The sequence below is a fragment of the Lampetra planeri genome, chromosome 26, assembly GCF_965212315.1.
Source record: "Lampetra planeri chromosome 26, kcLamPlan1.2.h2, whole genome shotgun sequence".
In the NCBI taxonomy this organism is placed as follows: Eukaryota; Metazoa; Chordata; class Hyperoartia; order Petromyzontiformes; family Petromyzontidae; genus Lampetra; species Lampetra planeri.
The window spans coordinates 5,335,269-5,356,055 of record NC_136132.1 but is presented as its reverse complement, the minus strand read 5'-3'; the positions used below and the strand labels follow the sequence as shown (position 1 = coordinate 5,356,055).

Sequence of the window (20,787 nt, the reverse complement as noted above, 5' to 3'; positions counted from 1 at the left end):
CTTGATTTTAAAATTCAGCAACTCATAACTCTTAGATGGTATTCTATAATGTGCCATAAATGCTTGAAAACGGGACATAACGTGACATTATTTCTAAGTGCCATTGTCATACCTTCACCTCCATCGACACTTAGCCACTGCAGTGATTTTATTCGGTGGCACAGATGGTTAGAGTGCACAACGGGCTGTCAGATAGGGCCGCCTGTTCAAATCTTAGTCACGCATCATCAGATCACACACTCATTTGTCCAGGGTCAAAAAAATGTGTACCTCTGTGGATACATTTGCTTGACACTCTGACTTGTTTAATCACAGTGTATACATTATTCTCATTTTACCCAATACGCATTGTATAGTTTTTATACATAAAAAAACTAGAAAAATGGTTTGCAAATATTATTGGTATTTTTTTTTATCATAACTTACAGATGGTCTGAGTTCAACAAAATGGATGCAAGTGAAATCCGTTTCAAACCAAGTTGTGACGTATTTGCTGCCCTGAGCTCAGGCTCACAGGGGCAGCTGGCTTAGGGTTCAGGCAGCTTGAATTAATAACGTTAGTGACACCACCGCAATGAGCCGCAGGATACTCAAACTTAACAACTAAATCACCCTGAATGCTCCCGATTTCATCGGATCTCAGAAGCTAAGCAATATTGATTCTGGGCAGTACGTGGATGAGTGACCACCAAGGATTATCTGGTGTAAGGGCTGCAAGGTGGCCAGCTGGCTATACAAGTGGGTTCAGTGCACAGATGACCTCTGTGGATTGACACGCCAGTAAAAACTCAGCTAAGCGGACTTAATTAAACTATTTTTATTTTACCAGGTAAGGCCCAATATGCTCTACAGCTCTTTTTCAGAAGCACCCTGGCCACAAGTGATGACTCAATGAAGTGGCTTATCATGTGGAAATGTATAGCAGCCATATACTCAAAACTCATGTTTCTAAATGCGGAGGCAAAAACCAGAGGACCTGTAAAAAAATCCATGTGACCACAGGGAGAACATGCAAACTCCAAATATACAGGTATCAAGGTTGGGATCGAACCTACAACCTCCTGTATACCTGGCGATGTAGTTAACATCTCGGGAGCACTGGTCCGGCTATCTGAAAACTCTGGCTAACCGCAATTTTAATGCAAATGTACGTTTAAAAAAAAAGGTCAACGTACAGCTTATGCGATACACATATTAGGGTGCGTCACATACGTGGCCTAACGGATTTGAGCCGCGATCCTCTGAAGCAAAATTAGCGAATGCCCTACCAGCTCCCCTTATTGATGATTGCGGCGGCGGCGACGGCGGTGGTGTGCCTCCCTGTAGGCTTTTTGACGTGGGGGGACAGCGTTCGGAGAGGAAAAAGTGGATCCACTGCTTTGAGGACGTGACGGCCATCATCTTCTGTGTGGCCCTGAGCGGCTACGACCAGGTGCTGCACGAGGACGAGACCACGGTACGTGCGACGATCGCTCACTTCGCTCGCGCGCATTTCACTGCCATACGTGTGCGCACGCGCACGCCAGTGCACGGGGAGTGGTGCTCTGGTGGATAGCGCTGTGCACTTCGAACCGGGATGTACGAGTTCTATTCCCAGCCAAGCCTAGTGCTGGTCACACCACCCCCTTGTGTGCCGTAGCGGCCTTTATAGGTGCTCGCTAACAGCACCCCAGGGGTCTGTGTAGGCTACATGGGGCGATCTTTGTGAGCGTATGTATATGGTGTGTGAGCAGTAGTTAGTGCACTGCACCACAATCCCGGGGACCTCGGTTCTATTCTCAGCCATTGATAACAACAGCGGTGAGTGCTCACAGAACTACCCTAACATCAATAATTATTCATTTAACCAGGGATACATAAGAGTCCTAGGTATCTTTTTCAGGAGGGTCCTGCATTGGGTGTTAATTTTAAGATGTTTTCAGCCAATTTAAAAGTGTTTATAATGCAACCGGGAGGAAACCGGAACAGCCACAGAAAACCTGCACATGCAAGGGGGCAACACTATATCCCCGTACAGATGGAAACAGATGGATATTAGTCCACTTGCCATACAGATGCCTTCCCCTGGCGAGCCGGGGTATGGCACCTCAACGCCCACGGGAAGGGAGTTTCACAACATCTGTGTGAGATCCACCAACCATCACCTCCACAGTGCTGGATTACAGGTGTGCATAGCCACTGCCCCCCATTGGTGAGCTGTGCATCATCACACGGGCACCTGGGGCGGGATGTAAACATCAGCACTGGGGAGACAAACGCGGCCGGGTGTAATACTGGCTGCACCACCAGGTTGTCCTCCGTGCTGGCATTAATAGGTGATCCCTGCTAGCACTTGTCCCACCCCCCCCCACATCAGTCTGTGTGCATATAACCAGGGATCTTTTCCCTTTGTCTTTGCATATACGCTTGGATTGTTCTTTGTCGAGGATGTCCGTTTCATATGGTGCCTATTTGTACTGACCCCAGGAGCTCGCCTTGAGACACATTGTACGAATAGGCTGCAAGACCGATGCGACTCGTGATTATGACGGTGATGGCGATGATGATGATGCTTCTAACGTACCAGTGTATGTATAACCGCTGTACGCGTATCGGCACATTTACAAGTGTGTGTACGTGTGCGTGTGTACAGGTGTGATCATACATGTGAACATTTGCATATGGTTGTGTTTTTTCCTGACTAATAATTGCACGGTGCACACAAGTGTATGTTCTTGTTCAACTAACCGGGTTGCTCTTATGCACATGAAAGTTTGTCCGTGTGTGTGTGTGTTTATTGCATTCGATACAGGTTCGAGGGGGCCACCTGTTCAATAGGTGGCCACAAACTGGTTCCCCTATAGATCTGTGCATGTGTCAATGAATAACTGGATGTGTGTCTGCACAAGTGTCTGAATATAAGGAAAGATAGTTGTGTGTGTGTGCGCACGCGTGCAAACTACACACTCCGATGTGTGTGTGTGTACTTGCCGAGTTGGATACGCTCACTTTTAACCTCTGCTTGTGTCCACTACGGGCGTTGTATCTGCGCGAAACGAGGTGCTGCGTTGCAGCACAATGGAGGTGCTCACTCACGGTGAATTGAACAATGCCAAGCTACAGCGTGTTTGCCTGACCGCTGCAGCGTGTGTTAACACCACCGAGGTGTGTTGTGCCTGCTGCGGGTGCCAACCCGAGCCACCGTCCTTTCACGCCGCCCGCGTCTGAAAGTGTGCAATTTTCGGGCGGTGTCTTGTGTGAAAGCAGCTACATCGTGGGTGTGATAACACTTGGAAGTAGATCAACGGTTTCATCTTTTGTGCGGCTGGCCAGGCCGAGTGTCATGCAAGACACAATAGATGTGCCACGATTATCTTTGAAGAGTTCCCCAGCAGGGTTTTTATTCATTCTATGAAATGTTATGCCAACCGGTGCCATCTTTTAGATCTCTTCGAAGCCGTTGGCAAAACAAAGTTTTGACGGATTTATTCGCCACAAATGAGCTCGGACTTGGTGTCCTCGTTCAAACGCTGACGGAGGTGAGAGACGAGAGATGGGTTTAGCAGGCGACTGAGGAGACTGAGCAAATGGCCCCGAATTTGTTCCACGTTTAAAAAAAAAAATTCCCGCTGTGACACGTACGTTCGCCTCCATAGCTGTTTCGTGAACAGACAGCATAGCCAAGGTGGCTCATGTGCCACACTTAGCAGTAAAAGCCCATGCGTGATTTCGTAAGCAAATGCCTGGTACAAATGAGACTTCTGCTGTTGGTCTAATGCTGTCTTTTTACTCTCTTAAATATACCCTTCTTAACTGGCTGAAGGCAGCGGTGCGTTCGCCTCTTTTATAATGCCTGGTATGACCATGAAAACTTGTTGTTGTGGTCAAGTCCTTTGCTTGGACAGTCAAAATCTTAATACTCATCCCAACATAATGTCCCGAAAGATTTGAGTAAAGGGTCGCGTCTATTATGAAAACACCTTGCACACAGAGCAGCGGCTCCCTGCAAGCCGTAGCATGCTGTTCATCCCCAGCGAGGGTCAAACATTGCTCAAGTGTTGGCGAGATTCATTACCGCAGTGCAACATCACAAGCACAGCCAGGCAGCTGTGAATTAGATGGCTTCTGTTGAATGTCATTGGCGGACAATTTGAGAATGTCGTATCCTTCAGTCGCATCACGTGGTCCAATGTTACCACCCCTGTGCATTAGCAATGTGTGCGTTAGCAATGTGTCCTTATGTAATTTCCACTGGTTATGATTAAATGGTCCATGTGTGATTATCGCCATCAAATGCATCAGCTGGTTGACGCGTGCGGGCAGCGAGCTTAGCTTGCACAACCATCAGCATTGCATTTCAGCACTTTAACTATAACTTAGCAGTGCCATATTTTGCTCGTGTGCGACTGGTAGGGTCAGATCGATTGCTGCAATGCATTTTAGCCTTCCGTCAATTTTCCACTGCAGATGAACGTTTAATGGGGAAATCGAGTTGCAATGGCAAAGAACGTGATAAAGACATTGAGAGAAGCAAAAAAACAAAGAGACGACAAGCTTTAATTAAATAAAACCCCGGTCCTTTGCAGTTTCAGCATTCATAAAATATAATGCAATTCTCTTCCTTAGAGAGATACAATTTTGATGTAAATTAACCGGCGGTGGTTTGAAATTATTATATTTTGCAGGTCACATGGCCTTGCTTGACAGGACCATTACAATGAATATGAATAATACACCTTCAACTGCTTTAGAAATTTTTGCAAATGTCAACAATGTAGGATCACACCTGCATCAGCATAGGCCACGGCTTTCGGGTCGTAATGCACGTTGCTCGGCACGATTTCTGACGTGCCAAAACCTACGCGGAAACACGGGCAAATTTAGCTCCTGAATCCTGCCCATGACAATTTCTTCCCAAGAATTTAAATAACAATGGTTAGAATTCGAGGCACGCCTCGCATCAAGGCATGTGTCAATTTATGGGTGGCAAGAAAGGTCAAATGACAAACGCTTCAATAATTGATTTCCAAACGCCTCTCTGCTTCTCCGATTAGCACGGTTGGCTACCTACGGTGCAAAAAAAGTTCAACATACATCTGTCAGGCATGAGCGAAAATCGAGACGGTAAGTTGTCCGTTCTTGAAAATCCAGAAAAATGCTTCAGGGATAAGCTCAGTAAGGGCATTGACACAGCAAATGTCCATAGGCATTTCCATGGCAAGGAAGGGATAGCGCAGTGGAAAGCCACGTGAGTTTGCAATCACTTACAAAGGTCACAGGCAGGTAGCCATGTATTATTCACGATTCACCCAAAGCGAGACCATGCAATCGTACATTCAATTCAGACAGTAGGCTCCTATTTATCACCCAACATCGCTGCTCACCATTGCGTATTCGCCACCCTCGCTAACGCGAGTGGGGGGGGGGTAGTGACGATGTATCGCGGTTGAGAGGAGTTGTGACCCTGACCTGAAATCCGGAGGCTCGTTTCCACGGCAGAGCCCTCCCGTGCCGCCGCGTGTCATCCATTTTCAGATCGCCGCTGTCGGCTCTTCTGTGCGGCACCGGGGATGAGTGCAGATTTGCGCGGCCACGCGATGGTCAGCTCCGGCGATTACGTGCGCGTGACAGATTAATACGCACACGCGGAGTTAAACCGCGGATTATTATTAAATATTCATCGACCGTCGAAACGCCAAATGGCTAACATTAATACTGCATTTAAATCCATCTGGGCTTATTGCTCGATGTTCTTTGGCATTTATAGCTACAAAGAGCGTCCAACTGGCAGATGAGAACAAATATTTTAGTGGCGTATATCCTGGATGGATAAGATGTGTGGGTCGTGTTTTATTTGGACAGGAAAAATAGATAAATATCTATATGGCTGTTTAAATATCTAATATATATTGGCAGACGACGATGATTTAGTGATTGAAGTTTGCTACGAATGTTTGTCCATGCTATTCTATAAAATTACCACAAGCATTGTTTTAAATGTAGGCCTCTAAATATTCCAGCCCGAAGGTTGACTGGTTCTCTTCCTTGTGCATGGTCAACCCACAGTTCTAAAATGATTTTTACCTCGCACGCTAAACACTTGCAAATATGCCACCACCTTAGTGACGCAATAAATGTCCTTCCTACAGTATGACCCCGAAGGTTATAGAAAGCAGCCGAAGCCCATTGCCCAGTTACGAATATTGTGGTGTGCATAGTAGTTAGTTATTAACATATGCGTATAGCAAATCTAAATAATGGATAATATTCACTCAATGGGGTGGGGGCTGTGACGCCCTACCAAGGTGGGGAAGTATAGCCCAACAGCCCCCATGACATGACTGATGCAACATTGCAAAGCTTTCGTTCAGCATTAGGTTGACAAAGAACTTGTAAACTATTTTTAGCATTGTTATTGTAATTAGGGAGACATAGAACTTCTCCTGCTGATAACGCATCCTGACACGTATACGGACGTATATTAATTATGAATGCTCTGTTGAGCAATTAGGCATCGTGTAAACTACATACTCCCGGATACCTGCTGTGAACAGCAACTATAATATCGATCTTGTCCTGCTCTGTGTAGTGCTCTGTGTGTGTAATTTGGTCGCTCTGAGGCCCAGCCCAAGAGAATTGTGACGGCATTTAAGGTTGCGTTATTTATCCAACGCTGATAGGGAAGTCTGCCTTCCGGAGCTCTGGCTCACCCGGTGGGCCTATCAGCCTCAATTTTCAAATAGTAGTGCTTCATTTAGAGCATCTGAATGCCCTCTAACAGATCATATTTTTGCTTTCGAATGGCATTATTTCATGCGAGACTTATCTGGCGCTTGCTTCTTGTTCCTTCACGGTCTCCTTTCCGATGCCCTCAATACCTTGTGCGACGCTTCAGCAAATAGATATTTGATTCACTTCGTGCGAGTGCAAACCTTTCACGTTTGTCGTGCCACTTTCTGCATTCGCCAAAACCCTGCGGCATTTATTTTTCCGCGAAGCCCCGTCAACGACATCACCTCCATACCGCGCTCTCCGTGTGCTTTAACGCGCCTTGCGAAACGCAGGGACCAATGGAAGGGGAGTGCCGGTAGCACGGCAATTTCACGATTACCTGGGTCGTCGTCCCCCCCCTCCGCTCCTGCGGCTTATCTGAGAGTGTCTCGCGTGGATGACGACCTAAGTATGAAGGGGGTGGGGAGGGGGGGTGCCGGTAAAAATGAAAGCGCAGTTGTTTCTTTAAAAATGAGCACTGTGTCCAATGGTGCAGCATGGTTGGCATGGGCCCTGGTGCAAGGAATTCAATGGGAGGGGGGGGGGGGCTCCCCCACAGCCCCGCACCCCCCCCCGCCCCCCCCCCCCCCTTGTGGCTGTATTCTTCTCTCTTCGTGGCTCGGCACATGGGCCCCTCCGGCCCGTGAGCTCCGGTGCAGTTGCACCGCCTGCGTCCTTCTGACAGTCCTGTCCGTGTACTGCAACAAATAAAATCTTAATTGAAGAAAGCTGAATGAACAACCTTCGTGACTCACTTCTCTGTCTCCCTTTGGTGTGGGGTTTTCTGCCTCCAAACGTCCTTGCTTTTAATTTTGTCTTCGGGATACAATCTTTGAATGTGCAGCGTTGTGTTGATAACACTATTACAATGATCGTTGCTTCTTTCTCTTTTTGAGCAGGGTGTGTTTACAGCTGACGTTCATGTTTTCCCGGTCCCCGTTGTTTCTTTTTCGGTTAACCTGTCTCGTCATTTTCTGTATTCCTTCTTCACTCAACAAGTGTGCGTGGGATTTTAAATCACTGCGTCTCGGAACCCTTTTGTGACCGTACTAGCTGGGTCCCACGCTTATGACAACGTTGTGGAAACATGGATGTGGTATTACGGCAACTGATTCGGTCGGAAAAATACAGACCAAGTCCAAATCTGATCCAGGGAGAGAGAAAAAAACCTGTTCAGGATTTGCGACAATTGAAAGCCATCGCACGTGAATATTGTTTAAAAATGGTGTAAAATTGGTATTTACAGTTATATCAGATTATATAAAAGATATTTCCCAAGCGGTCCCATAGATTGTACTTTTGAGTTGAGGTCTATAATACCTATTCGAAATTGCATAAAAATGTTGAATAACTTAAGTAATCATACAAAATGTGCTTTTTTAACCAAAAAAAAACAATGCACATATATTTTAAAGCATGAAACGGTCTCCTTTTTACCACCTGCGGTGAATCGTTGTGATAGAAATGCTGAGTTACACCCAAAAAAAAAACCTACTGAACCAATCGTTCGTGCGATATGCGTTGAGGGTTGGCGCTTGAGGAAAACCTCGGGGCTCCGTGCTCCACGAGTGTGATGTTGTGCGGACGCAATGTCGTCGCTGTCGATGTGAAGTTTGATTCTTGTGATGTTGGTTCACTTCTCCCCCCCCCCGCCCGCTCAGAAAGCTCTCCGCGTCAGGCTCGCGAAGCAGTGATTTTCGTATAAAAGCGTCGTTATTATAATCATTATCGATACTATTCCATTGTTTTTTTAAAGTAGTGCACAGGTTACAAGAGCTCGCGGTGAACGAAAGGTATGAAAATACTTCTCCCTGCTCCTCGCCCACATCCCATAAACCCCGGTATATTATCCCTATCCCATTTCAAAGCCTGCCTGAGTCACACCGCCCCTCCCACCTCCCTCCCTCAATGCAACCGGCATTGTAGAATCCACCGGCATAGAAGATGTTAACTACCTCGCCTGGTGTACAGGAGGTCGTGGGTTCGACCCCGACCCTGACGGAGTTTGCATGTTCTCCTCGTGGTCGCGTGGAATTCTCTCCAGGTCCTCCAGTTTTTCCCCCTCACATTCAGAATCAACGGTGCGTTTGGAGTATTTGGCTGCTATACATTTCCGCGTGAGAATCCACTTAATTGTGATATCATTTGTGGCCAGGCCGCTTCTGAAAAAGAGCTATATAGCTCAGCAGGCTGCACACCGAGTAAAATAAAAAAAATAGCTCAGTTTTGGTTTTTTTGTTTCGTTGCTCCTGCCTGCTGCCGCGTGCCCCGCACCCCGCGGGTGTGTGGGGAGCATTGCTACCGCATGTAGCACACAGCCGGGCCAATTGGGGCAATGCGTGGGTGTGTGGGGAGCATTGCTACCGCATGTAGCACACAGCCGGGCCAATTGGGGCAATGCGTGGGTGTGTGGGGAGCATTGCTACTGCATGTAGCACACAGCCGGGCCAATTGGGGCAATGCGTGGATGTGTGGGGAGCATTGCTACCGCATGTAGTACACAGCCGGGCCAATTGGGGCAATGCGTGGGTGTGTGGGGAGCATTGCTACTGCATGTAGCACACAGCCGGGCCAATTGGGGCAATGCGTGGATGTGTGGGGAGCATTGCTACCGCATGTAGTACACAGCCGGGCCAATTGGGGCAATGCGTGGATGTGTGGGGAGCATTGCTACCGCATGTAGTACACAGCCGGGCCAATTGGGGCAATGCGTGGATGTGTTGGGAGCATTGCTACTGCATGTAGCACACAGCCGGGCCAATTGGGGCAATGCGGGGAGCAGGCCCAGGCTTGAGAGTGGAGCGGCGTTGGAGGTCACCCTGGACAGTGACAGAGGACCTGCTTGTACTCTGCAAACGTAACAATGCACTGTGTGTGTATAAATCTGTTATTTATGTTCAGGCAATTTTCGGCTTGATCCTCATCTCAGATATCATTACAATCGAGCATTAAACGACATCGTGGCGTTGCTGAATAAGGATAAGCAACAATTTGTGTTTGTCCCTGATGGGATTTGAGGCCGCAGTGAGTGTTATTGAGGACTTCTTGCCAATACATCGGGACAATCCAAAAACACAATGGAGAGTTATGAGAGCACAACCCGCGAAAACCTACGTAGCAGTTGTTTATATTCAGAAAATTAATGTCTAACATAAAAGTAAACTTCTAGTAGTATTGAATATAAACACCACATGCAGGAGCCATGTCCACGTGTTTATGCTGCGTGTGCAGTGGATTGTTTTACAGTAACAAATGCAGGGCTATCAACCGAGCCATTAGCGACGCCATTATTATTTTTGATCACAATGCAATTTTTCTTTCATCATCCGCTTCTTCAACTTTACTTCCACCGTGTTAGACACGAAAGTGGATGCCTGCGTCAGCTCCGGATCGATCCCTTGTGCCTAGGCATTTTATTGTATTTTAATAATGTATCGGTGAGTGCATCGACAGACCAGTGCACGACATCGCCTGCACTGCCCGGTAATTTTGTCCTCTCAGCTCAATGCCATCGATGGCAAATCAAGCACCTAACCCTCTCCGATCTACACAAATAAATACTGTACACTACAGGTCACAAGTTCACACAAGGCCCCTCCCTCCCTTATGGTAATTTCAAAAAAGATATAATTGTTCATGCGGGAAGGTCACTCACTATACGTTAGCATGCAGGTAGCGTTAATGTTAACTTGCATTTATAATATAATTTAGATTTATAAAGCGTATAAATGCGACCGCATCTCAAGACGATGTGTGCATCTATATATCATTATGCTAAATGCAAGTTTTAATCAGCGACTGTGGCTTATCCACAGCTGTCTTAGAGCTGTTAACGGTGATGAGTGCCTCACAATGATTGATGGCGCGTGCAGACACTTTGACCTTTGATGTGAATGTTATAAATTTCTCATCAATATGTCATTAGGTTTTTCTTTTCCCACAAAGCACGGAGGAAAACAAATGAGTTAATCAAGAATTACCTTCTTCATGGACGTGAAGTTAGAGTTCAGTTTCAAGAGCAGAACTTAACAATAATAACAAATAGTTATAATAAGCACATGCCGTTCTTTTGCGAATGAAAGTCTGCGCTAACGAGCAGGTGTGAGTGCAAATAATGAAACGCATACACGAGGCAGCTCTCTTCGTGTGCGGTGTTTGCTGGACGCATTAGGACATTTTTCACAACATTCACTGCCAGGATCTGATGCAAATTTACACGTGGATAATAGTTTTTTCCTTTCGTTTCATTGTATCACTGTTGTGTTGGTGTGGAATCCACAAAAATCTGTCCAGTCATCTTTCGTTGTTCCATAGCAAGGAATGATTCCTCGTTCATTGGCACATCAAGTTAATGATTTAGCTTTACAGCTTTTTTCGTTGTTGAGAAAACAGATTGCAATATGCCAGGTCGGGATAACCAAACACCCACGTCAAAGTTTAGGCTGAACTAACACACGTCTCGTGCTTTCGTCAAGAGATTAAATGAAAATTTCACATTTTTCCTATGACATTCCATCCAGAGGACCGGCCACTTTGAACTGACCCTACAAAGTGATCTTCCTTCAATTTATGTCCAGAGGGAGGGATGATGGGCCGAGTCAACCCCCAAGCAGGGTTTGAACTCTCCACGTTGCCACTGTCGAGCGGATCGCTCGACTGCTGAGCCACTTGGGGGGGAGGGACCACGGCAAATCTGCCCTCAAGAACAGCATAAGGAGAGTGAAATTGGTCAAGGAATCATGGCCAATGACACTTTTAACACCACTGCTAGAAAGTGCCGGTTTTATTTTTATATGTGAGCTGTTAAAACCAGTAACCGAATCCTTTTTTGGGGGGGGGGAGTGTTTTCATTCCAGAGCAGAAATTATTCAGTTAGTAGGTTTTTCCCTTTTTTTCTGGCAACAAAACAGGTGTTAAGATGTTAAAACACCAAACTGAAACCTTTTACAAGGAATCATGTCTGCATTAACCACAATGCTTGTGGTCAGAATGCTGTACGCCTTTTGGCGTCCTCTGGTCCAACACCGTTTGAGACGAGGCTCAAAAGAAAGCTGTCTCTGGCGTGAACCAATCAGGTTCTAGGACAATGCATATATTATCAGAGTGTGTTTTTTGTTTGCATTAACGGCGGCCGTTAAAAACTCCGTGATGACATTCAAAAGGTTAGGCCATGCCGGCATCACGGTTAAAATATGCCACATTTAAAGTATTACAAATTACTAAAATTGGGATCAAAAGCCCTCACTTTACAACAGCTGTTCAGCTGCAATGGCATCAATGCAGCTGAAGGTCTGAATTACTCCCAAGTTCTTCAACAAAAGTTGTGAAAACATACATTTCCTGGCGTAATTTTGCAAGAATAAAAATATTTAATTAGCATGTATTTATTCAGTTATTTACATTCACATGTAAAATTTATAAAAAGATAGCTTATGTAGTATAGTGTTTTCTATTTGCTTGTGCAAACGTTAGGTGCACTGGAGCACATTTAGGGACCCTGGGATAATCTCCCCCACCCCACCCATCCACTCAGTCCATCAGCTCGGCGAGTTCACGTTGTTGGACCAATTTTGGCCTTGACACCAATACAGGCCGCGAAACACGGTTCGGAATCAAACTTGCGTCGACTTGGCTGGTTGTTGTTAACGTTTTTCGGTGAGGATCGCAAGCATCTTCTGCGCGCAATGCGTAGCGTGGCAGGCTGCCGGCGATTTCACTTCAAGCTTTGTCAACATTAAATGCACTTGGTATTGGCTGCGATCCCAGCATCCACGATTGTGGCCGAAGCATCCAGTGGCACTTTTTTTTATGCGTCCGTCCCAAGAAAAGGAAAAAAATTGTCTCCCTCGATCGAGCTCACATGAAGTGCAGGCCCACCTACCTACCTCGCACTTGAAACGATAACTTCATTATTTGTTTATGATTGGGCAAGCGACTGCAAGCTGTTCAGTGGCCTGGGGAACACATTTGAGGGAGAGCGGCAGGCTTGTGTTGTTCAAGAAGCTGGTAGAAGTGAGTTGCGCAACTCACTGCAGGTGATATCACCAAAACTGTAGACTCGCCAGTAAGTTGTCTGCAATAGGTTGCTTTGCCAGAGGTGGGCAAGCTCGTATTGCTGCACGCGTGGTTGTAGCTTGAATGGCAGCGTTCACACAACGCCACAAAACCCCAACAGAGGCATGCGTAATGAAACATTCAAAGTTAGGTTTTCCGTTTAATTTCCTACATCGATCACAATTATTTGACAATAGTGGCATAGACTGCTGTGACCTTGTCTGCACTTTGCCATGAATATGACATATTTATATGGACATTGGCATTTTTTTTTGGGCTGCAGGTGTAATGTTTATTTAACTACGCAGTACCCGCAATGCCGTAGCTTACGTACAACCAGCCAGTACCGCATTTGTTTTCGTGAATATTCTTAAGCAAGGATATTAGGGTCTATATTTGTTCATTTGTTTATAGCAATGTCTCCACGGGGTCATGCTTGTTGGGTTATATGCGGCTGATTCTGCATGGAGACCCTGATGCCAAGCAACGTACCTTTTGTAGAGAGAGCCGTGTGTGTGGTGACAGGAGGCACCCACACACAGTGGCTCACTCTTTCAAATATTAATTCAGCACCTTGTGCGGTATCTTAACGAAATAGACTGATGTGAAACTGACAACATATGGAAAATGACTATGCCGTCATCTGGCACATGCTGTGCCACATTCGTGAATAATTTGAACCTCAAAACCAGTGTATGGATTTGAAAATGCAAGAGAGATGCAAATCCTGGCACATACCCCACAGTTTCTCATAGGCAGGTATTTTGCTTTTGTTCAGTCATGAAGGCAGCACACATTTGGGCCACTGGTATCTCTGATATGGAAGAAATTTAACACGTAGTTTTTTTTTATGCTTGCAAAATTGTGCATGCACGTTGGGTTAAATGTACGGTAATAGCAGCAATAGCATGCCGAGTGCCCTGATACGGCAATATATTTAGACCAATTTTGTTTTTGAATTGTCAGCTTTTTCATATAAGCAGCACACAGATGCTATATATACATACATTATCCGTGTAGCCACCCTTCTTTCCATACACTGTGAAAACACTGAATGCATATGTGCGCATAATTTACATGTAATATATAGTTTTTGAATGGAATGCTTCACTTTCTGAAAACGAATGCTACGATTTTAATAAAACACCAGCCACCGTTGCATTGCGGGTAAAACAACCAAAAGAAAAAAAACATCTCGCAAGCTCACGAGATGGCACGTGGTGCTCACAAGCAGCCCGATTCGCCCCTCCAACTCGGAGAGGGCGAGTTAAAGTGCATGGACACGGCGCGAGGCAGTCGACACTTAAACGTGCGTGCAGCAGTAACCCCCCACCCCCAACACCAATCAGGTACCGGACGTAAGTCAAGCGTGACCCATCAGCTGGTTGGTTTTTTGACGTGGTGCAAAACACACCGGCGTCATGGTTAGCATCGTGCGAGCGATTTTGCATGTACCTTGCCGGGCCGCTTTCCTTCCCCTCTTACCTGCAGCATCCCTGCGGAAAACCCATCGAGCATGACTCATGGGCGGACCGGCCTACCCATTTCAACATGCCTCATACAGCCACTGGACCTCGTGGTCCCGGTGTTGTTGTGCATCGAGTCAGCGCTGGCATGGTCGTCCCATGACTCCCCTTTTGTAGCGAGGATGATCTGAGCATTGTTTTGTCTTTCGTTTGTTTGGTTGGTTTTCTGTTTCCCTCTGTGTTTGAATGCAATTCCTTTCCACATGGTATTACGGATGCATGCAAGGCGTTTGCTGTTACGGTTCGTTGTGTCCTATCCAAAGTGTCCGTGCGGCCCTCAACCTAAGACCCGATGCGAGTCACCGTCCCCCGACAGGGAAGCGTCAATTGCAGCGGATTTTCTTGTTGAGTGGTCGTCACTCAAGTCCGCAAAGAACTACAATTTTTAATAACGGTGGCTCGTTTGAACATTGCGAATGAACTTTGGATAAACTGCGTCTAACCGTAATTCAGCACAAGAAAAAACTTTCCTCCTACATTATATATATACGTACGATGTATATATATATGGTTATGCATATGATAACAACGTGGATGGCTGAAGGAGCTCTGGCAGAGGAACGAGGATCACTACTCTAGCGGGTGCACGATGACAAAATTGGCGACATTCACAATAAAGGAAGGAGCTCCCCATGAACAAACTACTGGTTCCTCAGAACAATAACATTGTGGATCTAACTGGTGGGGGTACCAGTGATGCACTGGTAAGCGCACCGCGCTATGAATCCATCGACCCGAGTTTGATTCCCGGCCACGGCTAACATCAGTGGCGAGTGATATCTGAGCCTGGATCCCGTCACCCGCTTGCTTACCAGGCCACACCGGCCAGTGTGGTGAAGTACGCTTCAACGACTACCACGACTGATGCGGTGCAGTGACCAAAATGTTAGAAATGACGCAAATATCACATTCGTAACAGGGTTCGTCAGAATGTGATGACAACAGAGAAGAGATCGGACGTGGTTAGGACTAAACAAGGCCGTAATTATAATATATATTGGGGGGACACATCCCCCCCCCCAATATTCAAATATGCTCAAAATGTCCCCCCCAATATATTGCTATAAAATTAATTTCTGTTTATATGATTGTGGTTATGGTTGTACTTTATTAATCCCTAATCTCTGCCATTACATACAAAGACACAAGAAAAGTAAAAAAAACAGAGCAATGTAATACAATACACTATTCGACATTATTGTAAATCATAAATAAATAAAAAGTCCACCCTATATATATTTTAGGCAGGAAATTCTTTCAAATTGAGATTTTTTTTTCTGGGGGGGGGGGGGACCCCCAGACCCACTGGAAGATTTGGTCCCCCCAAATGTTGACTCCATGGCTACGGCCTTGGAACTAACACCCTAGAAACACGTTCCTTCAAAGTTGGCAGGTAGGAACTTGGTTAAACAGCGCATTCGTGCGATCCGTGTCACTTGGCGCAAGATGCGTGACACAAATCGATGGCGTGGCTATGCACGACAGACAGACAAATAATCCCTGGTTGTGGAACTGTTGTTCCTACCTGTATTAACATCCCCCGTGTTAATGCAGCTGCGGTATTGTGAATTGTCGTAGTTCTATCACCGTGCTTTGCCTGGCAGGACCTATATAAAGGATAACACCTTTAGTGCATTCAAAGTGATATCCTTCCTTTCCTCACTCTGCCAAGCTCCATTTAGCCACCTGAACATACATTTACCGTACCTGGGTTTGCATGTATTTTTTGTAAATTTAGCATTATTGTAAACGCAGATGAACTGTTTTATTATGATGACATGAATTCTATTATACAGGATGATCCAATTATATGTACCCCACTGATTTTTTTTAATGGCCCTCTTACTTTCTTGACAGCGACGGCTCCATATCTCACAGGAGTGTGGAGTGGGGGGTGTTAAAATATTAAATGAATGTGTTGAGATTGGTGGGAGACATGTAGAGGCTTTTAAAATAAAAGATAGTTTTCTCTATAAGGTCTCATTATATTAGTGCAGTATCTCATGATGGATCACCCTGTGTACATTTGCAGCATGATATGTGTACACACTGCAATAAGGTGTATGTATACAATTGCGTGCATATATAAGGGAGTGGTCAAGATGGGCTGAAATTGAGCGGGGAGTGGTGGCACGGTGGTTAGCGCAATGCGCCATTAATCCCGCTAGATATGAGTGCTATTTTTTGGCCACGACTAACATCAGTGACGAGTGATGTGTGCATCTATCCTGGGCTCGCCAACCCACACTGACTGGTGTGGTGAAGTATGGTTAAAACACCCCCTTAATGACCAACACGCCTTGGGGTCTTCCATGTAGCAGAGGATTGAGATCGATAAAAAATATAATTTATATTTACTCATATGTCTGACGAAGCTAATCCTTCGCTCTTTATCTTCAAATCGTGTTACAATATTACAATTAGAATAGGAACATTGCTGTTAGAAATTTGAACAGTTTATTCAATGTCAGCAATGAATGCAAATACTGTAAATATTAAATTTGTATATATCTTGACCACCCCTAATATATTCATGAATACACGCATGCATACACACTGCATGAATGCGCCTAAACAAACTCATTTTACCCTTGTGACTTTCCATTACAGTAAAATATGACTTCTCGAAAATAACTAAAAAGAAAAAACGAATTAAGTACAGGGTGTCAATAAAGGTATCATCCAATCTTAAATAATACCAATTATACAACAGTTTGAGTTCTGTCCATGGACACACTGTCGTGTGAAGATTCTATCACGTACATTATAACCAACTAAACCACCACACATCTGTATGCATGTTGAACTTCTTTCGCACCATACATAGCCAACCGTACTAATCGGAGGTGCGGGGGAAGACAACAAACTAAACACAAAATGCAATGAGTTTTCAATGTCAATGATTTTACATTGCATAACCTTCAGTGGCTTCCTAATATCTGAAGAGCGTTCCAGACGGCATTCACCAATATCTCGGCTCTGATGGTTCCGAACACTTCTATCTTGCGCATCTGAAGATCACTCCAGCCTTTCGTGTTTAATTAGGATTATTGGTTGGATTTTGGCAAACACCTTATCTTTCACGTAATCCCCAAAGATTCAACCACGAAGTTCAAACAGCTGCTCATAATAATTCTTTAAACGATGGATGACACCTCGAAGGATACCCTGTACGTTCCTATCGCTAGCAATTAACTCGGCTATCAAACCCTCCTCGTTGTGCGGATTTGCACATCAAACGTGAGCACACTCGACCGCGCCATACTCCTGTTCCGTGGGGTTTTTTTGTTGTTTTGTTTTGTTCCCTTCTCCCCCTACCCGACCCCACTCGCTCCCGAGGCTGATTGAGCCAGACTTGAGTTGACCCAAGACCTCTCAAAGGGAACGCCTTTTTTGTCTCTTGCAGAACCGAATGCATGAGTCTCTCAAACTCTTTGACAGTATCTGTAACAACAAATGGTTTACCGACACGTCCATCATCCTCTTCCTCAACAAGAAGGACATCTTTGAGGACAAGATTTCCACCTCTCCACTCAACATTTGCTTTCCCGACTATATTGGTACGTCTACAGCGGCCTCCCTTAACTTACTCAAGGAAATGAAATCTACAAATAAATGTATCGCCTTTCCATCATTCAGATATCAATTTGAAACCACTGTAGCAAGTCCCTTTCGGGAACGTAGATCTAAGGAATATTTGCAAAGAACAAAATCAGTCTGTAAAAAAAACTATTGGGTGCAAACAATAATTATTGGGCTTCTTAGTTCTATCCAGGGAAGCCTCAACTGGGCCTCGATACATTTTCAGAACGGCAATGCGGGGGGTTGAGCAGCGGATTAATTTCTTGAGTATTTTTCCCCCCATAAATGAAACCATCCAATTACTGTGCTTACGGAGCAAGAGTGAGAGTGTTAGGCGCAAACCTTTCCATGTCAACCCTGCTTGGAGGGTTGAGCTAATGCACTTTAAAAGACGGCAATTTTGTATTTGGCCGTTACATTCTGGCCATGGGCGAGATTATCAGAGAGCCCCCCCGTATCTCATGCAAGACAGTTCTGCAACACTGCGTTGTAGATGGCTGTGCGTGTTTACCCTGTGGGTTGGTTAAGGGAAAATACCGGCACTTTTATATTTTTCTTGTCAATGGGATTGTGTTCCGTGCCAGTCCTGGGTGCAGCTCTTAGCTTGTGATTGACAATCTGCTTACTGATGCCCTTTTGCCATCTGACCTACCCAATTGGCTCACAAAGCATGTTTTGGCCTCGTGTTGTCGTGCATATATGTTGAGGAATTTTAAGTTTTGTTTGCGCATGTTCAACACAAATCATCTACATGAACAAACGTGCGATATTATTATTACTTCTACGATATTTATATTTAATGCGAGAGTGATTTCTTAATTTAAAATATAACACATTTTCATAATTTACATTTCTAAAGAATACATTAATGTTTTAAGAGTCGAGGAATAATGTGTTTAAAATGTTTGTGATTTGTAATTTTTGTGCTTTGAAGCATACAAAATTAAATCTCGACTTAAAGCTTTCGTGACTCGAGGAATACATATTCTATGGGTCTTTCGGTAAAGCCACGTAGATAGAAAAATATTAAAAATATCATGACGTTTCGATCACAACACAAGCAATAGTCTTTTTTTTTTCAACGGTCGGAATGTCTCACTAGCACATCGACCGTTGGGGTGGTTCTCCTACATTGACATGCTAATCTCTCACAATACAATGGCCACCTCCACAGCCTCAGGTTTCCTCTCTGATCTTACATTTACATGCAAATACCATCTCTAGCCCCGCCCACTTACCCTTGGGCTACACACAATACGATGGCCACCTCCACAGCTTTGGTGGCGCCCTACAGGCTAATCTCTCACAATACAAAGGCCACTGCCCCAGCCTCTGTTGTTGGACCATCTCTAACTCCACCCACCTACCTTGATGTACCCATCTCAGGCCTATATAAGACCTTGTCTCAGCAGCTTTCTCTCTCTCTCTCTCACCTGAAGACGATTGTTTGTGTTGCGATCGAAACGTCGTGATATTTTTATAATTTTTCCATCTACGTGGCTTTACCGAAAGACCCATAGAATACATACATACAAACGTACTTGTTTAAAAGGGATTTAACGCATCTTATTGTACAATTTCACAGCAGAATCATTGTATATGTAAGCCACCACATATCTCTAAGCTGCCTGTTTTTTTCACATTATAATCAAAACAATGTGCTGTTTTCATGATGCTCTTAAGCTCTCAAGCTAGAGGATAAATTTAAATAAAAATATTAAATACCCTTACATAGCTTTGGGAATAAAACACTTTAATGGATATCACTTGCGTTCTTGTTAAACGTTATATATTCCATGTCATGCAACCCCAGCTGCATGCCGTGCGATGAGGGTGGTGGTCAATCGTAACTTGATTTTCATCTTCTTGGTTCTTTCGGTAAAGTCACGTAGAAGGGAAGTAATAAAATAATAAAAATAAAACATAATAAAATAAAATAATTCTCACGACGTTTTGGCTACAACGCAAGCAGCCGTCTTCAGGTGAAGAATGAGACACTGCCAAGCTAGGAGCTTAGGTGAAGAATGAGTGTCTCATTCTTCACCTGAAGACGGCTGCTTGCGTTGTAGCCGAAACATCGTGAGAATTATTTTATTTTATTATGTTTTATTTTTATTATTTTATTACTTCCCTTCTATGTGACTTTGCCGAAAGAACCAAGAAGATGAATCCCTGCAGTCACGAAAGCTTTAAATCGAAATTTGATTTTCATCATCAGTCAACTCTGCTTTAAAAGGGGACGCTCATTCTATTCTTCTGCTCTCTCAGTCTGAAGCTACCGACATCCTACCAGGCCATCGGCACTGCCGACTCCCTCCTCCTGTTTACATCCAGACTCCGCAATGTCTTCCTCTCGTCTACCTAACAGCCAATTCCTGACATGCTACAATTGTACACTACAGCAGTGTGTGTTTCTCCAACACACGCTGCAACCAATCCCTCTGCTTAACTTCAGAGCATCGTGGCCTTGTCGTGCATTTCCCCCCATCACATGAGCATTCCTTTCTCCGAAAACCAAATATAACGTCTTGAAACGCTTCATGAATCCGTATCACAATGTACAATTTTTGCTCTCGCCTATGCCAATGGAAGCTGTGACCAAATTACCCAGCAATGCACCCGATCCCATCAGGCCTCGTACGCTAAGCGGGTTTGAGCCTGGATAGTGCTCGGATGGGCCACCGCAGTGCGCAAAATAAGAGTTGGCTTTGTGGGCAGCAGAGTGCAGTGCAGCAAAAATCCAATGCTGTTCTATTACCCTCCTCCTCCCACACCAACCCACACCACACAGCATGGGAGATTATGGCCAGGCAACCCTCACGACTTTCAAGGCATGCGAGGGGGGGGGGGTCACTCTTCTGTCGATTGACAAAAC

The 20,787-nt window shown here is 45.0% G+C and overlaps 1 protein-coding gene across 1 annotated transcript in view; it reads left to right on the top strand.

The window, feature by feature from the left end:
* Positions 1–20,787, top strand: part of GNAO1 (G protein subunit alpha o1) — a 131,567-nt gene that overhangs the window by 108,939 nt on the left and 1,841 nt on the right. The window contains exons 6-7 of the mRNA XM_078606573.1: positions 1,327–1,456; positions 17,737–17,890. Coding sequence (XP_078462699.1) covers positions 1,327–1,456; positions 17,737–17,890 — 284 coding nt within the window. The remainder of the gene's footprint in view (positions 1–1,326; positions 1,457–17,736; positions 17,891–20,787) is intronic.